General features: G+C 45.2%; 1 protein-coding gene across 1 annotated transcript; it reads left to right on the top strand.

Annotated features, from left to right (window-relative positions):
* Positions 1-552: 552 nt before the first annotated feature.
* LOC144507729 (intercellular adhesion molecule 2-like) lies at positions 553-10,279 on the top strand. Its single transcript, XM_078234981.1, has 4 exons — positions 553-717; positions 1,671-1,946; positions 2,524-2,838; positions 9,071-10,279. The coding sequence occupies exons 1-4, from the start codon at positions 612-614 to the stop codon at positions 9,187-9,189; spliced, it is 816 nt and encodes a 271-aa protein (XP_078091107.1). The 5' UTR covers positions 553-611; the 3' UTR covers positions 9,190-10,279.
* The last annotated feature ends 13,058 nt before the right edge of the window (positions 10,280-23,337 follow it).

The following is a 23,337-nucleotide window of genomic DNA, read 5'->3' on the forward strand; positions in this document are numbered from 1 at the left end:
TTGCTACTCGAACAAGCATGTGGCACTGGTAGCAATGCTGAGATTACTACCTTTGAGGTCCCACTTTATAGCTCTTTGAAAGTTTGCTTCCAACCTTTCTGTGCCATACTCCAGGTTTTCAATTTCCACAAAGCAATGTCTGAACTATTGAGAGATTGCCAACATTTTTTTGATGTCATGAACTGCGTGTTTCATCTTTCAAGTTTCTAAATTTCTAAACACGGGGCCAAAAGAACCTGTTGAGCTGGAGACCTATGATCTTTGAAATCAGAAAGAAATTAAGATAGAAACGTGTAGACATTGATCAGGAGAAGTATGGCCAAGAAAATGCCTAAAGAAATTTGATGTCTACATGTCAGTAGATTACTGTTCACGTTGAACTTTTGGATTTTTTATTCATCCTTCCTGGCTGTTTTTAGGTAGTGTAATCTAGTACACATTGAAGGACCAAAGGGTGAGACTTGTAGATAACATAAAAATGTTGCTATCAAATATACAGCACACAATCAGCACACCACCCTCCCACAAAATGTTGGGCGTGTTGAAATCTTCAGTTACATTCTCATGGTTACACTGCTGCACATCTCTGAAGCAGCCTGATACTGTCTGGGATGATTTGTGAAATTGAACCATCCATTTTTCCTATTCCTGCAACAATGCATAAGGGAGCAGTCTATAGCTACATTGTTCCTGCAGTACTGGCTTTTTGGATCCAAAGTAAGTATCAGCGTTGTAGGAACAGCGTAACAGCAAATTGTTGCCCCAACTAAAAAGTTAAATTCCAAGGTTTGTAAGAGTTTGAATACTAATCTTCTGTGTGTTCAGTATATGTTCATGCTTGGTAAAAGGGAACCATTCCCTTCTGTCTCAAACTAACAGCCACCCTTATTCAGACAGCCCTGGAATAGTTAATGTGAGTAGTGAAATGTCAGAGTGGAATAATTCTCCCTGTTCCTTCGCTGTCTAGTCCCTTTCCCATTTTTCCCTTTCTACTGTTTTTCTCCTTCCCCTCCTGTTTATCTCAGTCCTCTCGCATTTCCCCATTGTCCCTTTTCATGTCTGTAGCCAATTTAGTCTCTCTTAATTTGTCTCCCAAATATCTCACTTGCTCCACTCTCTCCTCTCTTTAATCCCTCTCCTCTATCTTTTTTGTCCCTCTTCCTTTTCTGTCTCTTGTTCCACACCATTTTCTCATCTCCTTCTCTCTCCCAACCTTAAATGTTCCTTCATTTATTAGTTCTATTTCTCTCTCTGCTCTGTTTTTCTTTTCTATACATCTTTTTTCTTCTATTTTTCTCTCTATCTTTATCCTCCTGTTTATCCCTATCTTTCTATGAACCTCTTGTTTCTTTCTTCTTCTGTCTGTTCTTCCTCCCTACATTTGTTTAAGCTGACTAATATAATTGTACAATTCATAAACAGCAAAGATTCAAAGAAAACTAAGAACCAGAGCAACTTCTTCGAAGCAACGGCTTCGAAGTAATAAATTAATTATTTTTACTGAGGCATCAGCAAAATCATCAGTAAGTGGTTTGTACTTGAACCTAGACCATTAATTCAAAGAATTCTGTTGTACAAATGAGCTATTGCATCAGGGAGTTACTCTCAATAGTTCCTTCCTTCAATTGGCTCCATGTCCCTGGATTTAACATAATTTGTTTCCTTGGCAGCTATTGTAACTGGATTTGAGATCAGGATCAACACAAACCCCTCAGCTGTGGAATTTGGAGATTCTTTAGAGGTGAACTGTACTACCACATGTACAGACCCAATAATCAATGTGGAATATAAACCAGGGACACAGCTTCACAGAACAAATGGCAGTAATTGGTTCACAGACTATTTCCCGACTGTCCACACATGGGATTTTGCAGCACCATGCACTGTGACCTGTAAATCGGAGAGTTCTCAGCTGAAGGAGGAGAAAATGGTGGTCACGGTATACAGTAAGTGAAAACTCTTGTTCTAACATAGTTGATTACCCGGCATTAAAGGAAGCTGGTGTCAGGGGAAAGTTTTCAGTGAGAACCAGAACCTATCAGATTTCGGGTCAGCTTCACCATTTTCATATCTCACTTGCAGGGGTTCTTGTAGCAGAGGTTTGGATGTCCAGGAGCTTGTGACTGAATGGTCAATCCATGGAGGTCTTTGAGTATACTGTTGTTATCCATCCAATGAATGTGGTTGAGCTAGCATAAATGTCATTTTATATGTATTAGAGGATGAGCATAGGGGAAAATCTCACTGCTGATTGGTTAGACGTTTGCAATAGGTTGATAAAGCTTAACATACTTGCTGCTAATTGTTGATCAGTGCAGAATGGATGCCAATGTATTCCTGGAATAAGGGCAGCCAGATGTGACTGATTCATACACTGTGTACGGAATTTTACAGACACATCGAGGCGGGGCAGGGCTGTAAAAGCCATTCAAAACTCCTTTGACTTTGGTAGGACCAGGAAATTCCACCAGTGGGCGGTGTGGTGAAATACTGACCTTTATTTCAATGATTCTCTATTAACAGATCGAGAGGTAAACATTACTTCACCTCCGGAAGTGCTGGAAGTTAACAGAGCATATAGTCTGGAGTGCATTGGTCCGAGGGTCTATCCAAACAATAAACTCATACTCACATGGCTGAGGGGGAGTGAGATTGTTCAGAGCAATTCCACAGGAGAACAAGGTTATCCAGATGAAGATAAAAGATTGAGGAATGTCTTCAGTTTCACTGCAAGTGTGTCAGATGATGGACAGGTGTACACCTGCTTGGCCGAAGTGGATTTGGGTTCTAGCAACAGAAAACGAATCGCAAACTCCTCTGTGACTCTGCAAACTCACTGTAAGTTCACTCACGTATATAGTAATGTATTTGTTTTCCTGTCAGGGAATAAGCTAAGTATCAGGTTTGTCGAGAAAGAAATCAGGCTAGAGATCTGCAATTTGTCCTGGTGAGGGAGCAAGGTCAACTGGGCATTGAACCACCAATAAAATTCCGGCACTGTAAAATGCTATAGAGCTGCTCATCCAACCTGAGACTTGTTTTTCCCTGCACTGGCTGCTGATAGGCTAAACCAATGCTCTGGTCAAGGTGGAAACGATGTGGAGATGCCGGTGTTGGACTGGGGTAAGCACAAGTAAGAAGTCTCACAACACCAGATTAAAGTCCAACAGGTTTATTTGGTAGCAAATACCATAAGCTTTCGGAGCACAGCTCCTTCGTCAGATGGAGTGGATATCTGTTCTCAAACAGTGCAAACAGACACAGAAATCAAGTTACAGAATACTGATTAGAATACAAATCTCTACAGCCAGCCAGGTCTTAAATGTACAGACAATGTGGGTGGAGGGAGCATTCAACACAGGTTAAAGAGATGTGTATTGTCTCCAGACAGGACAGCTGGTGAAATTCTGCAAGTCCAGGAGGCAAGCTGTGGGGGTTACTGATAATGTGTCTGTCTGGAGACAATACACATCTCTTTAACCTGTGTTGAATGCTCCCTCCACCCACATTGTCTGTACATTTAAGACCTGGCTGGCTGTAGAGATTTGCATTCTAATCAGTATTCTGTAACTTGATTTCTGTGTCTGTTTGCACTGTTTGAGAACAGAGACCACTCCATCTGACGAAGGAGCTGTGCTCCGAAAGCTTATGGTATTTCCTACCAAATAAACCTGTTGGACTTTAACCTGGTGTTGTGAGACTTCTTAAGGTGGAAACTGCAGGGAAAGTAAATCTTCAAAGCTCCAAACCAGGTCCAAAGTGAGGGAGAAGGTGGATAAGAGTGAGGCAAAGCAGATGGCAGGAATAGGTCTCCTTTAATTAAAAATGCAAATTCAAAAATCTGAGTGAGTGAAACAAAGACAAAATAAATAGGAACAGTCTGCTGGAAACAGCACAGAAGAATCAGGGGGATGAGAGTGGTGATATTGGCAAACTCCATAAAACTTCAGAATAAAGTGCAGTGATGGAAAGTCCAGTTTAATCGCAACGTGGGTAGTTGGAGACACAAAGCAACACACCCAGGGACTTGCTAGGCAGCTTATATAAAGCAGTAACCTACTGCACCTCAACTATTGTGCATAGTGCTGAGCACTGGACCACAGGGAGGGAATGGAGGAAGCAACATAGATTAAAAACAAAATACTGAGAATGTTGGATATATGAATTAAAAACAAAAAATGCAGTAAGCACTCAGCACAATACTCCCTCCCTTTCCTAAGACATAGAACATAGAACAGTACGGCACAGAACAGGCCCTTCGGCCCACGATGTTGTGCCGAGCTTTATCTGAAACCAAGATCAAGCTATCCCACTCCCTATCATCCTGGTGTGCTCCATGTGCCTATCCAATAACCACTTAAATGTTCCTAAAGTGTCTGACTCCACTATCACTGCAGGCAGTCCATTCCACACCCCAACCACTCTCTACGTAAAGAACCTACCTCTGATATCCTTCCTATATCTCCCAACACGAATGCTATAGTTATGCCCCCTTGTAATAGCTCCATCCACCCGAGGAAATAGTCTTTGAATGTTCACTCTATCGATCCCCTTCATCATTTTATAAACCTCTATTAAGTCTCCCCTCAGCCTCCTCCGCTCCAGAGAGAACAGCCCTAGCTCCCTCAACCTTTCCTCATAAGACCTACCCTCCAAACCAGGCAGCATCCTGGTAAATCTCCTCTGCACTCTTTCCAGCGCTTCCACATCCTTCTTATAGTGAGGTGACCAGAACTGCACACAATATTCCAAATGTGGTCTCACCAAGGTCCTGTACAGTTGCAGCATAACCCCACGGCTCTTAAGCTCCAACCCCCTGTTAATAAAAGCTAACACACTATAGGCCTTCTTCACAGCTCTATCCACTTGAGTGGCAACCTTTAGAGATCTGTGGATATGGACCCCAAGATCTCTCTGTTCCTCCACAGTTTTCAGAACCCTACCTTTGACCCTGTAATCCACATTTAAATTAGTCCTACCAAAATGAATCACCTCACATTTATCAGGGTTAAACTCCATTTGCCATTTTTCAGCCCAGCTTTGCATCCTATCTATGTCTCTTTGCAGCCTACAACAGCCCTCCACCTCATCTTTCCATGCAAGCACAGAACCTGCAACATCTGCCCTTTTACCTCCTCTCATCTCACCATTCAAGGCCACAAACACTCCTCCTGTGTAAAATACCAATATACTAGTGCTTCTTCCAATGTGGTATACTATATTCACTGCTCATGATGTGGCTTCCACGACATTGAGGAGGGAAAACACAGACTGGGTGAGCCCTTTGCAAAACATCCAAGTTGAGTCCACAAGCATGTCAATCCAATTCTCCACCTTGCTCCTACTCTGTCCTTTGCCCACTACAGTGTTTGAATGAAGCTCAATGCAAGCTCGAAGAATGGCACTTTATCTGTTGACTGGGCACTCTACAGCCTCCTGAACTCGAGATTAAGTTCAACAATTTCAGATCACAATCTGTCCCTGTTTTCTTTTTTTTGCTGGCTTAATTTCTTGTTTCTTTCTTAATTCCTTTACTTTGTTTGAAGATACCTGCCAACCTGCCATCCACAGGCACTTTAGACCAGGGTTCCCAAACTGAATTCCACAGAACCTTGGGATTCTATTGGATATATGCAGGGGTTTCACAGTGGCCCAACCTGATGTGTAAAATTCGAATGTGATAATGTAGCTCATCCAATCAGAGGCTTGCAGCTCCCTGAACTGGCTGCTGTTAGGCTCAGCCATTGCAGTGAGAAGCGAGCCTTTTATCAGTATTTACTTTGATGAAAAGTCATGGTCCTTGGAGCCCAATAGCATTGATATTTATCTTAATGTATTGTAAAAATGTGTCTGCAGGACTAACTGTTCAGTGAGTAAGGGCTATGTTTGCCCTCACTATGTCCTATTAAGAGTGTAAACAGCATACCCCTCACTTGGTGAGGGGTATTTTGGTCCAGAAGTCAGTGAGGGTGGTGAGGTATTGGGGAAGGTATCAGCGTCAAGGGTGGGTACCGGTAGACAGGAAGGTGGGTTGAAGTGTGTCTACTTCAATGCAAGGAGCATCTGGAACAAGGTAGATGAACTTGGAGTGTGGATTGGTACTTGGGACTACGATGTTGTGGCCATTACGGAGACGTGGGTAGAACAAGGACAGGAATGGTTGTTGGACGTTCTGGGGTATAGATGTTTCACTAAGTGGAGGGAAGCTGGTAAAAGAGGTGGAGGAGTGGCATTGTTAATCAAGGATAGTTTAACGGCTGCGGAAAGGCACTTCGAGGGGGGTCTGCACACTGAGGTAATATGGGCTGAGGTTAGAAATAGGAAAGGAGCGGTCACGTTGTTAGGAGTTTACTATAGGCCCCCAAATAGTAATAGAGATGTGGAGGAAGAAATTGCTAAGCAGATTATGGATAGGTGTGGGGGTCACAGGGTAGTTGTCATGGGGGACTTTAACTTTCCAAATATTGATTGGAACCCGTGTAGGTTGAATAGTTTGGATGGGGCAGTTTTTGTGCAGTGTGTGCAGGAGGGATTCCTGACACAATATGTGGATAGGCCGACAAGAGGTGAGGCCACATTGGATTTGGTACTGGGAAATGAACCGGGCCAAGTGTTAGATTTGGTTGTGGGAGAGCACTTTGGAGATAGTGACCACAATTCGGTGTCTTTCATTATTGCAATGGAGAGGGATAGGGCCGTACGGCAGGGCAAGGTTTATAATTGGGGGAGAGGTAATTATGATGCGATTAGGCAAAAATTAGGGGGCATAAGTTGGGAACAGAAACTGTCAGGGAAAGGAACTAATGAAAAGTGGAACTTTTTCGAGGAACAAATACTGGGTGTCCTTGATGGGTATGTCCCTGTCAGGCAGGGAGGAAATGGCCGAGTGAGGGAACCATGGTTCACGAAAGAGGTGGAATGTCTTGTGAAAAGGAAGAGGGAAGCTTATGTAGGGATGAGGAAACAATATTCAGATGGCTCGATTGAGGGTTACAAGTTAGCAAGGAATGAGCTGAAAAAGGGGCTGAGGAGAGCGAGGAGGGGACATGAGAAGTCCTTGGCGGGTCAGATCAAGGAAAACCCCAAGGCTCTTTATTCTTATGTGAGGAATAAAAGAATGACCAGGGTGAGGTTAGGGCCGGTCAAGGACAGTAGTGGGAACTTGTGTATGGAGTCAGTAGAGATAGGCGAGGTGATGAATGAATACTTTTCTTCAGTGTTCACCAAGGAGAGGGGCCATGTTTTTGAGGAAGAGAAGGTGTTACAGGCTAATAGGCTGGAGGAAATAGATGTTCGGAGGGAGGATGTCTTGGCAGTTTTGAATAAACTGAAGGTCGATAAGTCCCCTGGGCCTGATGAAATGTATCCTAGGATTCTTTGGGAGGCAAGGGATGAGATTGCAGAGCCTTTGGCTTTGATCCTTGGGTCCTCGCTGTCCACGGGGATGGTGCCAGAGGACTGGAGAATGGCGAATGTTGTTCCTCTGTTTAAGAAAGGGAATAGAAATGACCCTGGTAATTATAGACCGGTTAGTCTTACTTCGGTGGTTGGTAAATTGATGGAAAAGGTCCTTAGGGATGGGATTTACGACCATTTAGAAAGATGCGGATTAATCCGGGATAGTCAGCACGGATTCGCGAAGGGCAAGTCGTGCCTCACAAATTTGATAGAATTTTTTGAGGAGGTAACTAAGTGTGTTGATGAAGGTAGGGCAGTTGATGTCATATACATGGATTTTAGTAAGGCGTTTGATAAGGTCCCCCATGGTTGGCTTATGATGAAAGTGAGGAGGTGTGGGATAGAGGGAAAGTTGGCCGATTGGATAGGTAACTGGCTGTCTGATCGAAGACAGAGGGTGGTGGTGGATGGAAAATTTTCGGATTGGAGGCAGGTTGCTAGCGGAGTGCCACAGGGATCAGTGCTTGGTCCTCTGCTCTTTGTGATTTTTATTAATGACTTAGAGGAGGGGGCTGAAGGGTGGATCAGTAAATTTGCTGATGACACCAAGATTGGTGGAGTAGTGGATGAGGTGGAGGGCTGTTGTAGGCTGCAAAGAGACATAGATAGGATGCAAAGCTGGGCTGAAAAATGGCAAATGGAGTTTAACCCTGATAAATGTGAGGTGATTCATTTTGGTAGGACTAATTTAAATGTGGATTACAGGGTCAAAGTTAGGGTTCTGAAGACTGTGGAGGAACAGAGAGATCTTGGGGTCCATATCCACAGATCTCTAAATGTTGCCACTCAAGTGGATAGAGCTGTGAAGAAGGCCTATAGTGTGTTAGCGTTTATTAACAGGGAGTTGGAGTTTAAGAGCCGTGGGGTTATGCTGCAACTGTACAGGACCTTGGTGAGACCACATTTGGAATATTGTGTGCAGTTCTGGTCACCTCACTATAAGAAGGATGTGGAAGCGCTGGAAAGAGTGCAGAGGAGATTTACCAGGATGCTGCCTGGTTTGGAGGGTAGGTCTTATGAGGAAAGGTTGAGGGAGCTAGGGCTGTTCTCTCTGGAGCGGAGGAGGCTGAGGGGAGACTTAATAGAGGTTTACAAAATGATGAAGGGAATAGATAGAGTGAATGTTCAAAGACTATTTCCTCGGGTGGATGGAGCTATTACAAGGGGGCATAACTATAGGGTTCGTGGTGGGAGATATAGGAAGGATATCAGAGGTAGGTTCTTTACTCAGAGAGTGGTTGGGGTGTGGAATGGACTGCCTGCAGTGATAGTGGAGTCAGACACTTTAGGAACATTTAAGCGGTTATTGGATAGGCACATGGAGCACACCAGGATGATAGGGAGTGGGATAGCTTGATCTTGGTTTCAGATAAAGCTCGGCACAACATCGTGGGCCGAAGGGCCCGTTCTGTGCTGTACTGTTCTATGTTCTATGTTGGTATTCCCTTAATTATTGATTACCTTCTCCATAATAATCTTGTTCCTTCCTACACTGTCAGATGGAAACAGAGGGAATGGAGGCTTCAGGTCACCCACAATTTCAGTACATGTAATATTGCAATGAAATCTTTTGTTATTTGATTAACTATTTCCTTTCTTTTCCTTGCTCCAGATCAAACTTCAGTCCGAATGCTTGCAGCACAGATCGTCGGCCTAATCTCTGCAGCATTTGTAGCTTCAGCATTATTATGCTGCATTATTACCTACCTTTATAGTTTGTTTAGAAACTAAGTAGCACAATAAACAGAAATAGAAATGGAACAATCTGTGTACAAGCAGCAAAGATTAATGTGTATGATATCGTCTCAGAACTGAAACAATGAAAGGGATTAACAGCTGTTTTTGTACAGCTACAACATTGGCATCTACCCAACAATGTAGAAAATTGCCAGATATGTCCTGTCCACAGAAAGCAGAACAAATCCAATCCAGCCTAGTACCACCTTAACAGCCTCCTCTCATCATTAGCAAAGTGACGGGAGGTGTTATTGACACTGTTCTCTGGGGAAGGGAATTCCATAGACCAAAAAAGTTCTGAGAAAAAACTCTCTCTTCAACTTTATCTTAAACAAGCAACTCCTTATTTTGAAACTGTGTACCCTGGATTATGCTCTCTCATAAGGGAAAACATCTTTTCAGCATCCACCCTGTCAAGTCCCCTCAAGGTCTTATATGTTTCAGCAAAGTTATTGTTCATTCTTCTAAACTCCAATGGATGCAGCTCCAACCTTTCCTCAGTAGATAATCCCTTCATCCCAGGAAGTGCTATCAATTGGCAGTTACTCAGTAATAACCTGCTCACTGATGTTCAGCTTGGGTTCCCCAGGGCCACTGTCAATATTTCCTGATCCTCTATTTGCTCTCACTAAAGCCTCTTGGCACCATAAACATTTAAACTAATCATCTTCCATAACATACTTTCACATTCCTGTATGGCACACAGATGTTTTGTTTTAGCCCTACCGATCTGAAGGAGATTGTTGTCCAATATTTATTCTTTAAATGTACCTAAATTCAGATAATCTAACATTGATGTTTCTGGGAATTTGTAGCGCACAAATTGATTTGTCAAAACATACCAGATTGTAAAAACCAAGTTCATGAGATGAAATCAGCAGCAACTTGCTCCTCAGAGGAAGATTTCATTGGAATGCTATGAGCATTTGTCAGATGTAGCATGATGTCAGAAATGAGAAACTTTGCTCATGTTCATTTTGAATGACTTATTAAAATAGAATTTCTATTTACATATGTTGTGAAGTGACTCTTTTTGGTAGAAAGAACTTGGAGAGATAAAATAAAGCAGAGTTTCCCAAACTTCTCCCAACTGTTGAACACTCTTGACTTCTTTTATATTAATGATTTGGATGAGAATTTAGGAGGTATGGTTAGTAAGTTTGTAGATGACACCAAGATTGGTGGCATAATGGACAGTGAAGAAGGTTATCTCAGATTGCAACGGGATCTTGATCAATTGGGCCAGTGGGCTGACGAATGGCAGATGGAGTTTAATTTAGATAAATGCGAGGTGATGCATTTTGATAGATTGAACCAGGGCAGGACTTACTCAGTTAATGGTAGGGCATTGGGGAGAGTTACAGAACAAAGAGATCTCGGGATACATGTTCATAGCTCCTTAAAAGTGGAGTCACAAGTGGACAGAGTGGTGAAGAAGGCATTCAGCATGCTTGGTTTCATTGGTCAGAATATTGAATACAGGAGTTGGGACGTCTTGTTGAAGTTGTACAAGACATTGGTAAGGCCACACTCGGAATACTGTGTACAGTTCTGGTCCCACTATTATAGAAAGAATATTATTAAACTAGAAAGAGTGCAGAAAAGATTTACTAGGATGCTACCGGACTTGATGGTTTGAGTTATAAGGAGAGGCTGGATAGACTGGGACTTCTTTCCCTGGTGCGTAGGAAACTTAAGGGTGACCTTTTAGAGGTCTATAAAATAATGAGGGGCATAGATAAGGAAGATAGTCAACATGTTTTCCCAAAGGTAGGGGAGTCGAAAAATGGAGGTCATAGATTTAGGTGAGAGGGACGAGATACAAAAAGGTTCAGAGGGGCACTTTTTTCACAGAGAATGGTGAGTATCTGGAACAAGCTGCCAGAGGTAGTAGTAGAAGTGGGCACAATTTTGTCTTTTAAAAAGCATTTGGACAGTTACATGGGTAAAATGGGTATAGAGGGATATGGGCCAAACATAGGCAATTGGGACCAGCTTAATGGTTAAAAACTGGGCGGCATGGACAAATTGGGCCGATGGATCTTTTTCCATGCTATAAACTTCTATGATTCTATGGCCGGAATTTTACCGGCACGCCTGCCCCGATTGCTCGCAGAACAGAATTCTCCGTTAGCCTCGAGCGGGATTTTACAAGCCTTGCCCGAGTGAGGACGTAAAATCCCGCCCTATGATTCTATGACATCCCAAGAATACTGAAGAAACCGCTGAGAAACATTCTGAATATATTGAAGATTTAAACCACAAAAAGGATTATTCTTGCGCAATAGGTACAAATGTACAAAAGTAAACTTAAAAAGGTAGGTGTATGTCTTATATTTATACATTTATGATAAGAAAAGTTCTTATATTGAACAAATATTTCCAAGTCTTACCTTAGTTTTGTTATTTTTAATGGTAACACCCACACTTATCCTCACCCTCACCCATTCTCACTCTCACTCATCCTCACCCTCACTCACTCTCTCCCTCAGCCACTCGCAGCATCATTCACTCTCATTCTTACCTACTCTTACCCTCACCCACTTGCAGCCTCACTCACTCGCCCCCGTTCGCTCTCATCCCCCAACCCGCCCTCTCCCCCAACCCGCCCTCTCCCCCAACCCGCCCTCTCCCCCAACCCGCCCTCTCCCCCAACCTGCCCTCTCCCCCAACCCGCCCTCTCCCCCGCCCGCCCTCTCCGCCAACCCGCCGTCTCCCCCTACCCCCGCCCTCTCCCCTACCCCCGCCCTCTCCCCTACCCCCACCCTCTCCCCCGCCCTCTCCCCCCACCCCTGCCCTCTCCCCCCACCCCCGCCCTCTCCCCCTACCCCCGCCCTCCCCCTCTCTGTCTCTCTCTCACTCTCACCCACTCAGAGAACAAAAAACAATACAGCACAGGGACAGGCCCTTAGGCCCTCCAAGTCTCTGCTGACATAGAAGCCTCTATAATCTAATATTTTCTTGCCTCTATGTGGTCCATATCCCTCTATTCCCTGCCTATTCATGTATCTATCCAGATGCCTCTTGATCGTTGTTATGGAATCTGCTTCCACCACCTCCTCCGGCAGCGCGTTCCAGGCATTCACCACCCTCTGTGTGGAAAACTTGCCCCATACATCTCTTTTAAACTTTCCCCCTCTCACTTTCAACCTATGCCCCGAGCAATTGACTCTTCGACACTGGGAAAAAGAATTTGACTATCCACTCTATCCAAGCCTGTCATAATCTTGTAAACCTCTATCAGGTCCCCCCTCGTCCTCCAACGCTCCAATGAAAACAATCCAAGTTTGTTCAACCTTGCTTCAGAGTCCATATCCTCCAAACCAGGCGACATCCTGGTAAATCTCTTCTGCACCCTTTCCAATGCATCAACATCCTTTCCGTAGTGTGGCGACCAGAATTGTACACAATACTCCAAATGCGGCCTAACCAAAATCTTGTGTAGCTGCAACATGATTTTCCAATTCCTACACTCAACGTCCCGACCGATGAAGGCCAGCGTGCCGTATGCCTTCTTGACCACCTTGTCCACCTGAGTTGCCACCTTCAGGGAACTGTGGATCTGCACACCTAGATCCCTCTGTATGCTAATATTTCTAAGGCTCTACCATTTACTGTATACTTTTCTTCTGCAGTCGACCTTCCAAATCGCATTTGTCTGGGTTAAATTACATCTGTCATCTTTCAGCCCAGGTCTCCAGCCAATCTGTATCCTCTGATAATCCTCCTCACTATCTGCTACTCCCCAATTTTTTGTGTCATCTGCAAATTTACTAATCATACCACCTACATTTTCCTCCAAATCATTTATATATATTACAAACAACAGAGGCCCCATCCCTGATCCTTGTGGAACACCGCTTGTCACAGGCCTCCAGTTAGAAAACTACCCTTCCACTGCTACTCTCTGCTTCCTATGCCCATGCCAGTTTTGTACCCATGTTAACAGCTCACCTCGGATCCCATATGACTTCACCTTCTGTATCAGCCTGCCATGAGGAACTTTATCCAAGGCTTTACTGAAGTCCATGTATACAACATCCACTACCCTGCCCTGGTCAATGTTTCTTGCCACTTCCTCAAAGAACTCCATCAGGTTTGTGAGACACGGCCTCCCCTTCACAAAACAATGCTGCCTATCGCTAATGTAAGGCTCACAGGCCTGTAATTTTCTGGATTGCCTCTTCTGCCCTTCTTACACAGAGGAACAATGTTAGCTATTCTCCAATCCTCTGGTACTCGCCCGTGGCTAAAGAGAATACAAAGATTTTGGCCAAGGCCTCAGTAATTTCTTCCCTCAACTCTCTCTGTATTCTGGGATAGATCCTATCTGGCCTTGAGGACTTGTCCACCTTAATGTTTTTCAAGACCTCCAATACCTCCTCCCTTTTTATCTCAACATGTCCTAGAATGTCAACATCCTCCTTTCTCACACTCACCATCCACCACATCCTTCTCCTTTGTGAACACTGATGCAAAGTATTCGTTAAGGACCTCACCCACCTCATCTGGCTCCACACACAAATTCCCTCGACGGTCCCCACTGAGACATCAATCACCTGCCCAGGCTCATTTCCCAGAACCAGGTCTAAGATAGCCCCTTCCCGAGTTGGACTATTTACATGTTGCCTTAAGAAGTACCCTTGGACACACTGAACAAACTCTGCCTCATCCAAGCCCCTGGCACTAAAGGAGTCCCAGTCTATGTTGGGGAAGTTAAAAATCACCCATCACAACAACCCTGCTGTTTTTACATCTTCCCATAATCTGCTGACATATCAGTTCCTCCACTTCACGCTGGCTGTTGGGAGGTCTGTAGTACAACCCCAACAGTGTGACTGCACCGCTCCTGTTCCTGAGTTCTACCCATATGGCCTCACTGCATGATCCCACCAAGGTGTCCTCGCTCTGTACAGCTGTGACATTCTCCCTAATCAGTAAAGCAACACCCCCGCCTCTTTTGTCACCCTCTCTATCTCGCCTGAAGCATCTAAATCCTGGAATGCTAAGCTGCCAGTCCTGCCCTTCTTTCACCCAAGTCCCATAATTGCCGTAACATCATAATTCCATGTAGCAATCCAAGCTTTAAATTTATCTGCCTTACCTGTCATACTCACTGCGTTAAAGCAAACACATATCAGACCATCTGTCCTGTCATGTTTTGTACACTCTCTCTGTGTTTTATTTCCCTGAGCCTTACTGGACCCATTCACTGAGCTCTCCACAGTCTCTGTACTCAGTACTGTGGACCTTTGGATTTGTCTCTGTCCCCACTTTACTTTCCTCTGACTTCCTGCATCAGTTCCTATCCCCCTGTTACATTAGTTTAAACCTTCCCCAACAACACTGTCCCATTGGTTTCAGTCCTGCCCAGGTGCAGATCGTCTGATTTGTACAGGTCCCACCTCCCCCAGAAACGGTTCCAATGTCCCAGGAATTTGAATCCCTCCCTCTCACACCATCCCTCAAGCCACGTATTCGTATTAGTCAGGGCGGCACGATGGCACAGTGGTTAGCACTGCTGCCTCACAGTGCCAGGGAACCAGGTTCGATTCCTGGCTTGGGTCAATGTCTGTGTGGAGTCTGCACATTCTTCCCGTGTCTGTGTGGGTTTCCTCCGGGTGCTCCGGTTTCCTCCCATACTCTGAAAGACGTGTATTGGCCATGCTAAATTCTCCCTCAGTGTACCCGAACAGGCACTGGAGTATGGCGACTAGGGGATTTTCACAGTAACTTCATTGCAGTGTTAATGTAAACCTACTTCTGACTAATAAATAAACTTTAACTTTAGCTATGCTGACATTCATAGTCTGACTAGAACAAGGCACTAGTAGCAATCCTGAGATTATTACCTTTGATGAGCTACTTTTTCATTTTACTCCTAACTCCCTAAATTCAGCTTGTAGGACCCCATTCCATTTTGTACCTACATCGTTGGGGCCTATATGCACCACGACAGTTGGCTGTTCAACCTCCCCCTCCAGAATGCCCTGCAGCCACTCCGAGACATCCTTGACCCTTGCACCAGGGAGGCAACATACCATCCTGGAGTCTCATTTGCGTCCATAGAAACGTCTGTCTATTCCCTTTACAATTGAATCCCCTTTCACTATAGCTCTGCCACTCTTTTTCTTGCCCTCCTGTGAAGCAGAGCCAGTCACGGTGCCATGAACCTGGCTGCTGCCGCCTTCCCCTGGTGAGCCATCTTCCCCAACCGTGTCCAAAATGATATATCTGTTTTGGAGAGAGATGACCGCAGGGGACCCCTGCACTGCCTTCCTCCGTCTGGTGATCACCCATTCCCTATCTCCCTCAGTAATTATTATCTGCGGTGTGACCAACTCACTGAACGTGCTGTCCACAACTTCCTCATCATCGTGGATGCTCCAAAGTGAATCCATCCGCAGCTCCAGAGCCGTCAAGCGGTCTAACAGGAGCTGCAGTTAGTCCCACTTCTTGCAAGTGAAGAAGCCAGGGGCACCAAAAGGGTCCCTGAATTCTCACATCACACAAGAGGAACATCACACGGTGTGGTACATTATATATAATCATAATCAAGGAATTATCTATTTTGAGAAGTAATATGTAGGCGTGTGGGCTCAGTAAGGTGCACTATGTGTAAGAACATTGAAGGTGGGAGGTGTTCCCTGTGGAATCCAGGAAATTTGCATTTATTCTGCCATTGTATTATCAGCACGGGCAGTGAAGCCAGCCCTTAGTAGAGCTGTGTGGAAGGTACCTAGGCAGTTAGCACTAACCAGTTGTTCTTTATTACTACATTTATTTTCATCTTGTTTTGAAAGCTACCTGTAAAAGTAGCCACAAGTAATGTGATTTTTAGTGGCAAGGTTACAGAGTGACTTGCAGCATCATGCTTATTATGGTGGTTTTCCCAGTTCACTTGAAGTTGGCTAAGAAATGATCTCAATGTCAGTAATACACTGTCAACCTTTTGCAAGGCAGAAACAAAGCTTCCATGTAATCATCAATGAGTTCTATCTGCCAAAGGTGGTGTTAACTGTGGCTGTTATTTGTCTTTAGGTGAGTGTAAGCAATCTAATGGTGTTATTCAAACAACAGTGAGGGCCTCTTCTGATGTCCTGCTCAATACTTGCTCCTGAAAGTATGCACTTGCAAAGAGATCACTTGATTATTTGGTATTTATGGGATCTGGCTGGGTCAAACTACAGAGAGGGTCACAAAACCAGATAACCAGTCAGGAACCAGGGTGAAGGATCACCCAAACAAGCCCTGGCTTGCCTAGCCAGATCGACCTTGGAAGCTGAATGGCAGCAGAAGGCTGCAAAGCCTGTATTATAGTTGTATATACATTCGTTACAGTTGTTATTTACCTAACTGGTGAACAGGAATGATCACATTTGTGACAAGGATAAAAGAAAAAAGGCAGTCCCAAGATTGTGAGTATAAAACCCTGTTGAAGTTGAGTCCAAGCTCAGAAACAGAACAGTGCTTGCAGATATGCTCCTATTCGAATGGATTGATCCCTTTGATGCTCTGTGGATGACTGGATATGGTTGGGGCAATTCTCCCCAAAAAATTCTAAGTGTCGAATTTGTGAAAAACTGGAGTAAATGCCGCTGGTTTTTCAGCGGGAGTTTCAAAATGAATCCCCCACACTTTGTTCACTGCAGAGTGCACTGGCGTGAATCATGCTGAAATTCAGGGGGCCTATCCCTGCTGGAGAGGCCAGGAGCACTGCGCTGAGGGGGCCACTACAGATGCGCCAATATTGGCTTATGCGCAGTAGCACCGCACTGCTGGCCAGCTCGATCGCTGGCCAGCCCCGCGACCCCGCATCGCTGGCCATCCCACCCTCCACAGCCCGATCGCTGACCCCGCCGAACACGCCCAGGCCAGGCTCGGCCCCCATCCCGCCCCCCAGCCCACCTAGATATTCCCTCCCCCTCTGCAGCCCTGATCTCCCGACCCCCCACCCCACCAATCGCACCCCCTCAGAGGCCCCACCTCCATCAGGCCCCATCCCCATCAGGCCCCACCCCCTCAGTACTGCCCAATGCCCAGTGGGCAATGCCAAAGTGCCCTTGGGCATTGGCACTTTGCCCCTTGGACAGTGCCAGTTGGCTCGATGGCCCCCCTTCACTTCAGCAGGATCTGGCCACCAGCTCCCTGCAAGTGGGGGGTTATACTAAATCCCACTGGAGTGAACCATTCCTGACGGGGAGTGGAGGGGGGGGCGGATAGCGGGCCTGGAGATTTCAGTCCCCCGGCCTTCTAATGACATTTAAAACAGATTCAGATGTGCGATATAAAAATTTATGCAGCTTCGCGCCGATTTCTGGTGCGGAGCTGACAGCGCCAGAAATCTAGCTGCCGGAGACGCATGGAGGCCGTGGCACCCAGCTCGAATCTCCAGGCCTGCTGCACTACAAAAGCAGTGCAGCGGACTGGAAGAATCACCTCCAATATATTGAATGTTTGGGCTACTATTTTCAGGCCAAATGAATAGAGGAGGAAGGTAAGAGAAAGGTAATCTTCCTAAGCGTTGGTGGGACCCAGGTCTACAATTTAATCCTTAGCCTCACATCACCACATGCACCAGATTCCAGATCATTCATGGAGATAGTTGATTTGGTGAAGGCACACTATTATCCAAAGCCCTCATTCATCTCGCAGTGGTTTAAGTTTAATCCAAGGAGCGAGCCCCAGGGGAGACCATTACATCCTATAATACTAAACTGAGACAGATCGCAAAGCCCTGCAACTTCAGAGCTACTCTGAATGATATGCTGAGAGACCATTTAGTCTGCAGAGTAAATAATGAGTCCATCCAAAGGAAGCAATTAGCAGAGACAGATATTAATTTTAAGAAGGCACTGGAGATAGCGTTGGCAATGGAGAGTGCTGAGAAAGGTGCACAGGAGCTGACGAGCGTGCAAATTGGCTCGGTTCACCAGTTAGAGCAGGAAGCAACAGTCAACAGTGATGCCAAGAATGAAGATGTGATTTTAAACAGGAAGCAAATGCAACCATAAGTAGAACCAGAAGATTTAAAAGAGTAAATCAATCGCCAAGGATTGAATTAGGGTGATACCGGTGCAGAGTAATCACTTCTCTGAAGCCTTCACGTATAAAGAGGCTGAATGTTTTTCCTGCCACAGGAAAGGCATCGATGTAAACGTAAGCCAAGTCGACCCAGTAACAGATTAATAATGCATCGCAAGTGCATGATGTGGAAGAGTGTTGTACGCTGGGATCAGTGCCAGTGTTGTTTGTAGTATATAAAAATGATCTGGATGAAAACATGGAGGATTTGATTAATAAGTTTAAGAGAGATGTGGGGGGAAGTTTATCATACAGAGAGTGGTGAGTGCTGGAACGCGTTGCTGGACGAGGTGGTGGAAGCAGGCACATTAGCAACATTGAAGAGGCGTCTGGATAGATACGTGAATAGGGGGAGAATAGAGGGATGAGGACCGAGTAAGGACAGAAGGTTTTTTTTAGTTTAGTTAGGGCATCATGATCGGCATGGGCTTGGAGGGCGAAGGGCCTGTTCCTGTGCTGTACTTTTCTTTGTTCTTGATCTTTATTCTAAAGATTTAAATGTTCATTCGTTGTTCAAAGTGAAAGCCAACAAGATAGCCCCTATCACTGTGATACGTTTGGGAAACAGTAAGCCCTTAAAGATGGAAGCTGACTTGGGAGCCTCTGCCAAGATGAGAGGATAACACGTATTTGCTTTTCATAAGAGAGAGCCCAGCTGTTTGAAGGGTGCGGTAGGAAATTTAACAATGTACGCAGGATAAGGGGTACTACCACAGTACCTGTGAGCTATCGGCAGCAGTCCACTCAGCTCCCAGTAATCATGGTGTTAGGCCAAGGACCAAGTCTTCTGGGCTGTGTTTGGCTTAAGGAAACAAGTTAAACTGGATGGAGATCTTCCAAGTGCGGGAAGTTATTGAAGGGGTATGAGAGCCTCTTTTGCGATGAGTTGCGCAAAATAAAGAGGCTCCAGGTGAAGATCTACATAGATCCATAGAGCGGTCACGTTGTTAGGAGTTTACTATAGGCCCCCAAATAGTAATAGAGATGTGGAGGAAGAAATTGCTAAGCAGATTATGAATAGGTGTGGGGGTCACAGGGTAGTTGTCATGGGGTCTTTAACTTTCCAAATATTGATTGGAACCCGTGTAGGTTGAATAGTTCGGATGGGGCAGTTTTTGTGCAGTGTGTGCAGGAGGGATTCCTGACACAATATGTGGATAGGCCGACAAGAGGTGGGGCCACATTGGATTTGGTACTGGGAAACTAACTGGGCCAAGTGTTAGATTTGGTTGTGGGAGAGCACTTTGGAGATAGTGACCACAATTCGGTGTCTTTCATTATTGCAATGGAGAGGGATAGGGCCGTACGGCAGGGCAAGGTTTATAATTGGGGGAGAGGTAATTATGATGCGATTAGGCAAGAATTAGGGGGCATAAGATGGGAACAGAAACTGTCAGGGAAAGGAACTAATGAAAAGTGGAACTTTTTCAAGGAACAAATACTGGGTGTCCTTGATAGGTATGTCCCTGTCAGGCAGGGAGGAAATAGCCGAGTGAGGGAACCATGGTTCACAAAAGAGGTGGAATGCCTTGTAAAAAGGAAGAGGGAAACTTATGTAGGGATGAGGAAACAAGGTTCAGATGGCTGGATTGAGGGTTACAAGTTAGCAAGGAATGAGCTGAAAAAGGGGCTTAGGAGAGTGAGGAGGGGGCATGAGAAGTCCTTGGCGGGTCGGATCAAGGAAAACCCCAAGGCCTTTTACTCTTATGTGAAGAATAAAAGAATGACCAGGGTGAGGTTAGGGCCGGTCAAGGACAGTAGTGGGAACTCGTGTATGGAGTCAGTAGAGATAGGAGAGGTGATGAATGAATACTTTTCTTCAGTGTTCACCAAGGAGAGGGGCCATGTTTTTGAGGAAGAGAAGGTGTTACAGGCTAATAGGCTGGAGGAAGTAGATGTTCAGAGGGAGGATGTACTAGCAGTTTTGAATAAACTGAAGGTCGATATGTCCCCTGGGCCTGATGAAATATATCCTAGGATTCTTTGGGAGGCAAGGGATGAGATTGCAGAGCCTTTGGCTTTGATCTTTGGGTCCTCACTGTCCACGGGGATGGTACCAGAGGACTGGAGAGTGGCGAATGTTGTTCCTCTGTTTAAGAAAGGGAATAGAAATGACCCTGATCATTATAGGCCGGTTAGTCTTACTTCGGTGGTTGGTAAGTTGATGGAAAAGGTCCTTAGGGATGGGATTTACGACCATTTAGAAAGATGCGGATTAATCCGGGATAGTCAGCACGGATTCGCGAAGGGCAAGTCGTGCCCCACAAATTTGATAGAATTTTTTGAGGAGGTAACTAAGTGTGTTGATGAAGGTAGGGCAGTTGATGTCATATACATGGATTTTAGTAAGGCGTTTGATAAGGTCCCCCATGGTCGGCTTATGATGAAAGTAAGGAGGGGTGGGATAGAGGGAAAGTTGGCCGATTGGATAGGTAACTGGCTATCTAATCAAAGTAAGAAGTTTAACAACACCAGGTTAAAGTCCAACAGGTTTATTTGGTAGCAAAAGCCACACAAGCTTTCGGAGCTCCAAGCCCCTTCTCCGAAAGCTTGTGTGGCTTTTGCTACCAAATAGACCTGTTGGACTTTAACCTGGTGTTGTTAAACTTCTTACTGTGTTTACCCCAGTCCAACGCCGGCATCTCCACATCATATCTAATCGAAGACAGAGGGCGGTGGTGGATGGAAAATTTTCGGACTGGAGGCAGGTTGCTAGCGGAGTGCCACAGGGATCAGTGCTTGGTCCTCTGCTATTTGTGATTTTTATTAATGACTTGGAGGAGGGGGCTGAAGGGTGGATCAGTAAATTTGCTGATGATACCAAGATTGGTGGAGTAGTGGATGAGGTGGAGGGCTGTTGTAGACTGCAAAGAGACATAGGTCGGATAATGACCAATCTATTAGAGTTTTTCGAGGAGGTTACCAGGAAAGTGGATGAAGGGAAGGCGGTGGATGTTGTCTACCTGGATTTCAGCAAGGCCTTTGACAAGGTCCCTCATGGGAGATTAGTTAGGAAGGTTCAGTCGCTAGGTATACATGGGGAGGTAGTAAATTGGATAAGACACTGGCTCAATGGAAGAAGCCAGAGAGTGGTTGTGGAGGATTGCTTCTCTGAGTGGAGGCCTGTGACTGGTGGTGTGCCGCAGGGATCGGTGTTGGGTCCATTGTTGTTTGTCATCTATATCAATGATCTGGATGATAATGTGGTCAATTGGATCAGCAAGTTTGCTGATGATACAAAGATTGGAGGTGTAGTGGACAGTGAGGAAGGTTTTCAAAGCTTGCAGAGGGATTTGGACCAACTAGAAAAATGGGCTGAAAAATGGCAAATGGAATTTAACGCAGACAAGTGTGAGATATTGCACATTGGAAGGACAAACCAAAGAAGAACGTACAGGGTAAATGGTAGGACTCTGAAGAGTGCAGTTGAACAGAGGGATCTGGGAATACAGGTACAGAATTCCCTAAAAGTGACGTCACAGGTGGATAGGGCCATAAAAAGTGCCTTTGGTACATTGGCCTTTATAAATCGGAGTATCGAGTATAAAAGTTGGAGTGTTATGGTAAGGTTATATAAGGCATTGGTGAGGCCGAATTTGGAGTATTGTGTACAGTTGTGGTCACCTAGTTACAGAAAGGATGTAAATAAGATTGAAAGAGTGCAGAGAAGGTTCACAAGGATGTTGCCGGGACTTGAGAAGCTGAGTTACAGAGAGAGATTGAATAGGTTGGGACTTTATTCCCTGGAGCGTAGAAGATTGAGGGGAGATTTGATAGAGGTGTATAAGATTTTGATTGGTATAGATAGAGTGAATGCAAGCAGGCTTTTTCCGCTGAGGCTAGGGGAGAAAAAAACCAGAGGGCATGGGTTAAGGGTGAAAGGAGAAAACTTTAAAGGGAATATTAGGGGGGGCTTCTTCACGCAGAGAGTGGTGGGAGTGTGGAATGAGCTGCCGGATAAAGTGGTAAATGCGGGGTCACATTTAACATTTAAGAAAAACTTGGATGGGTTCATGGATGAGAGGGGTGTGGAGGGATATGGTCCAAGTGCAGGTCAGTGGGACTAGGCATAAAATGGTTCGGCACAGACAAGAAGGGCCAAAAGGCCTGTTTCTGAGCTGTAATTTTCTATGGTTTCTATGGATGCAAAGCTGGGCTGGAAAATGGCAGATGGAGTTTAACCCTGATAAATGTGAGGTGATTCATTTTGGTAGGACAAATTTAAAGGTGGATTACAGGGTCAAAGGTAGGGTTCTGAAGACTGTGGAGGAGCAGAGAGATCTTGGGGTCCATATCCACAGATCTCTGAAGGTTGCCACTCAAGTGGATAGAGCTGTGAAGAAGGCCTATAGTGTGTCAGCTTTTATTAACAGGGGGTTGGAGTTTAAGAGCCATGGGGTTATGCTGCAACTGTACAGGACCTTGGTGAGACCACATTTGGAATATTGTGTGCAATTCTGGTCACCTCACAATAAGAAGGATGTGGAAGCACTGGAAAGAGTGCAAAGGAGATTTACCAGGATGCTGCCTGGTTTGGAGGGTAGGTCTTATGAGGAAAGGTTGAGGGAGCTAGGGCTGTTCTCTCTGGAGCGGAGGAGGTTGAGGGGAGACTTAATAGAGGTTTATAAAATGATGAAGGGGATAGATAGAGTGAACGTTCAAAGACTATTTCCTCGGGTGGATGGGGCTATTACAAGGGGGATAACTGTAGGGTTCATGTTGGGAGATATAGGAAGGATGTCCGAGGTAAATTCTTTACTCAGAGAGTGGTTGGGGTGTGGAATGGACTGCCTGCAGTGATAGTGGAGTCAGACACTTTAGGAACATTTAAGCGGTTATTGGATAGGCACATGGAGCACACCAGGATGATAGGGAGTGGGATAGCTTGATCTTGGTTTCAGATAAAGCTCGGCACAACATCGTGGGCCGAAGGGCCTGTTCTGTGCTGTACTGTTCTATGTTCTATCCAGAACCCCTCATTATTTTAGGGCACGATTGGTACCATGCGCCTTGCGAGAAAGCTGGACATGGAATTGAAGAGATTGGAAGAACTAGATA

Source organism: Mustelus asterias, chromosome 19 (assembly GCF_964213995.1).
Source record: "Mustelus asterias chromosome 19, sMusAst1.hap1.1, whole genome shotgun sequence".
Taxonomy (NCBI): Eukaryota; Metazoa; Chordata; class Chondrichthyes; order Carcharhiniformes; family Triakidae; genus Mustelus; species Mustelus asterias.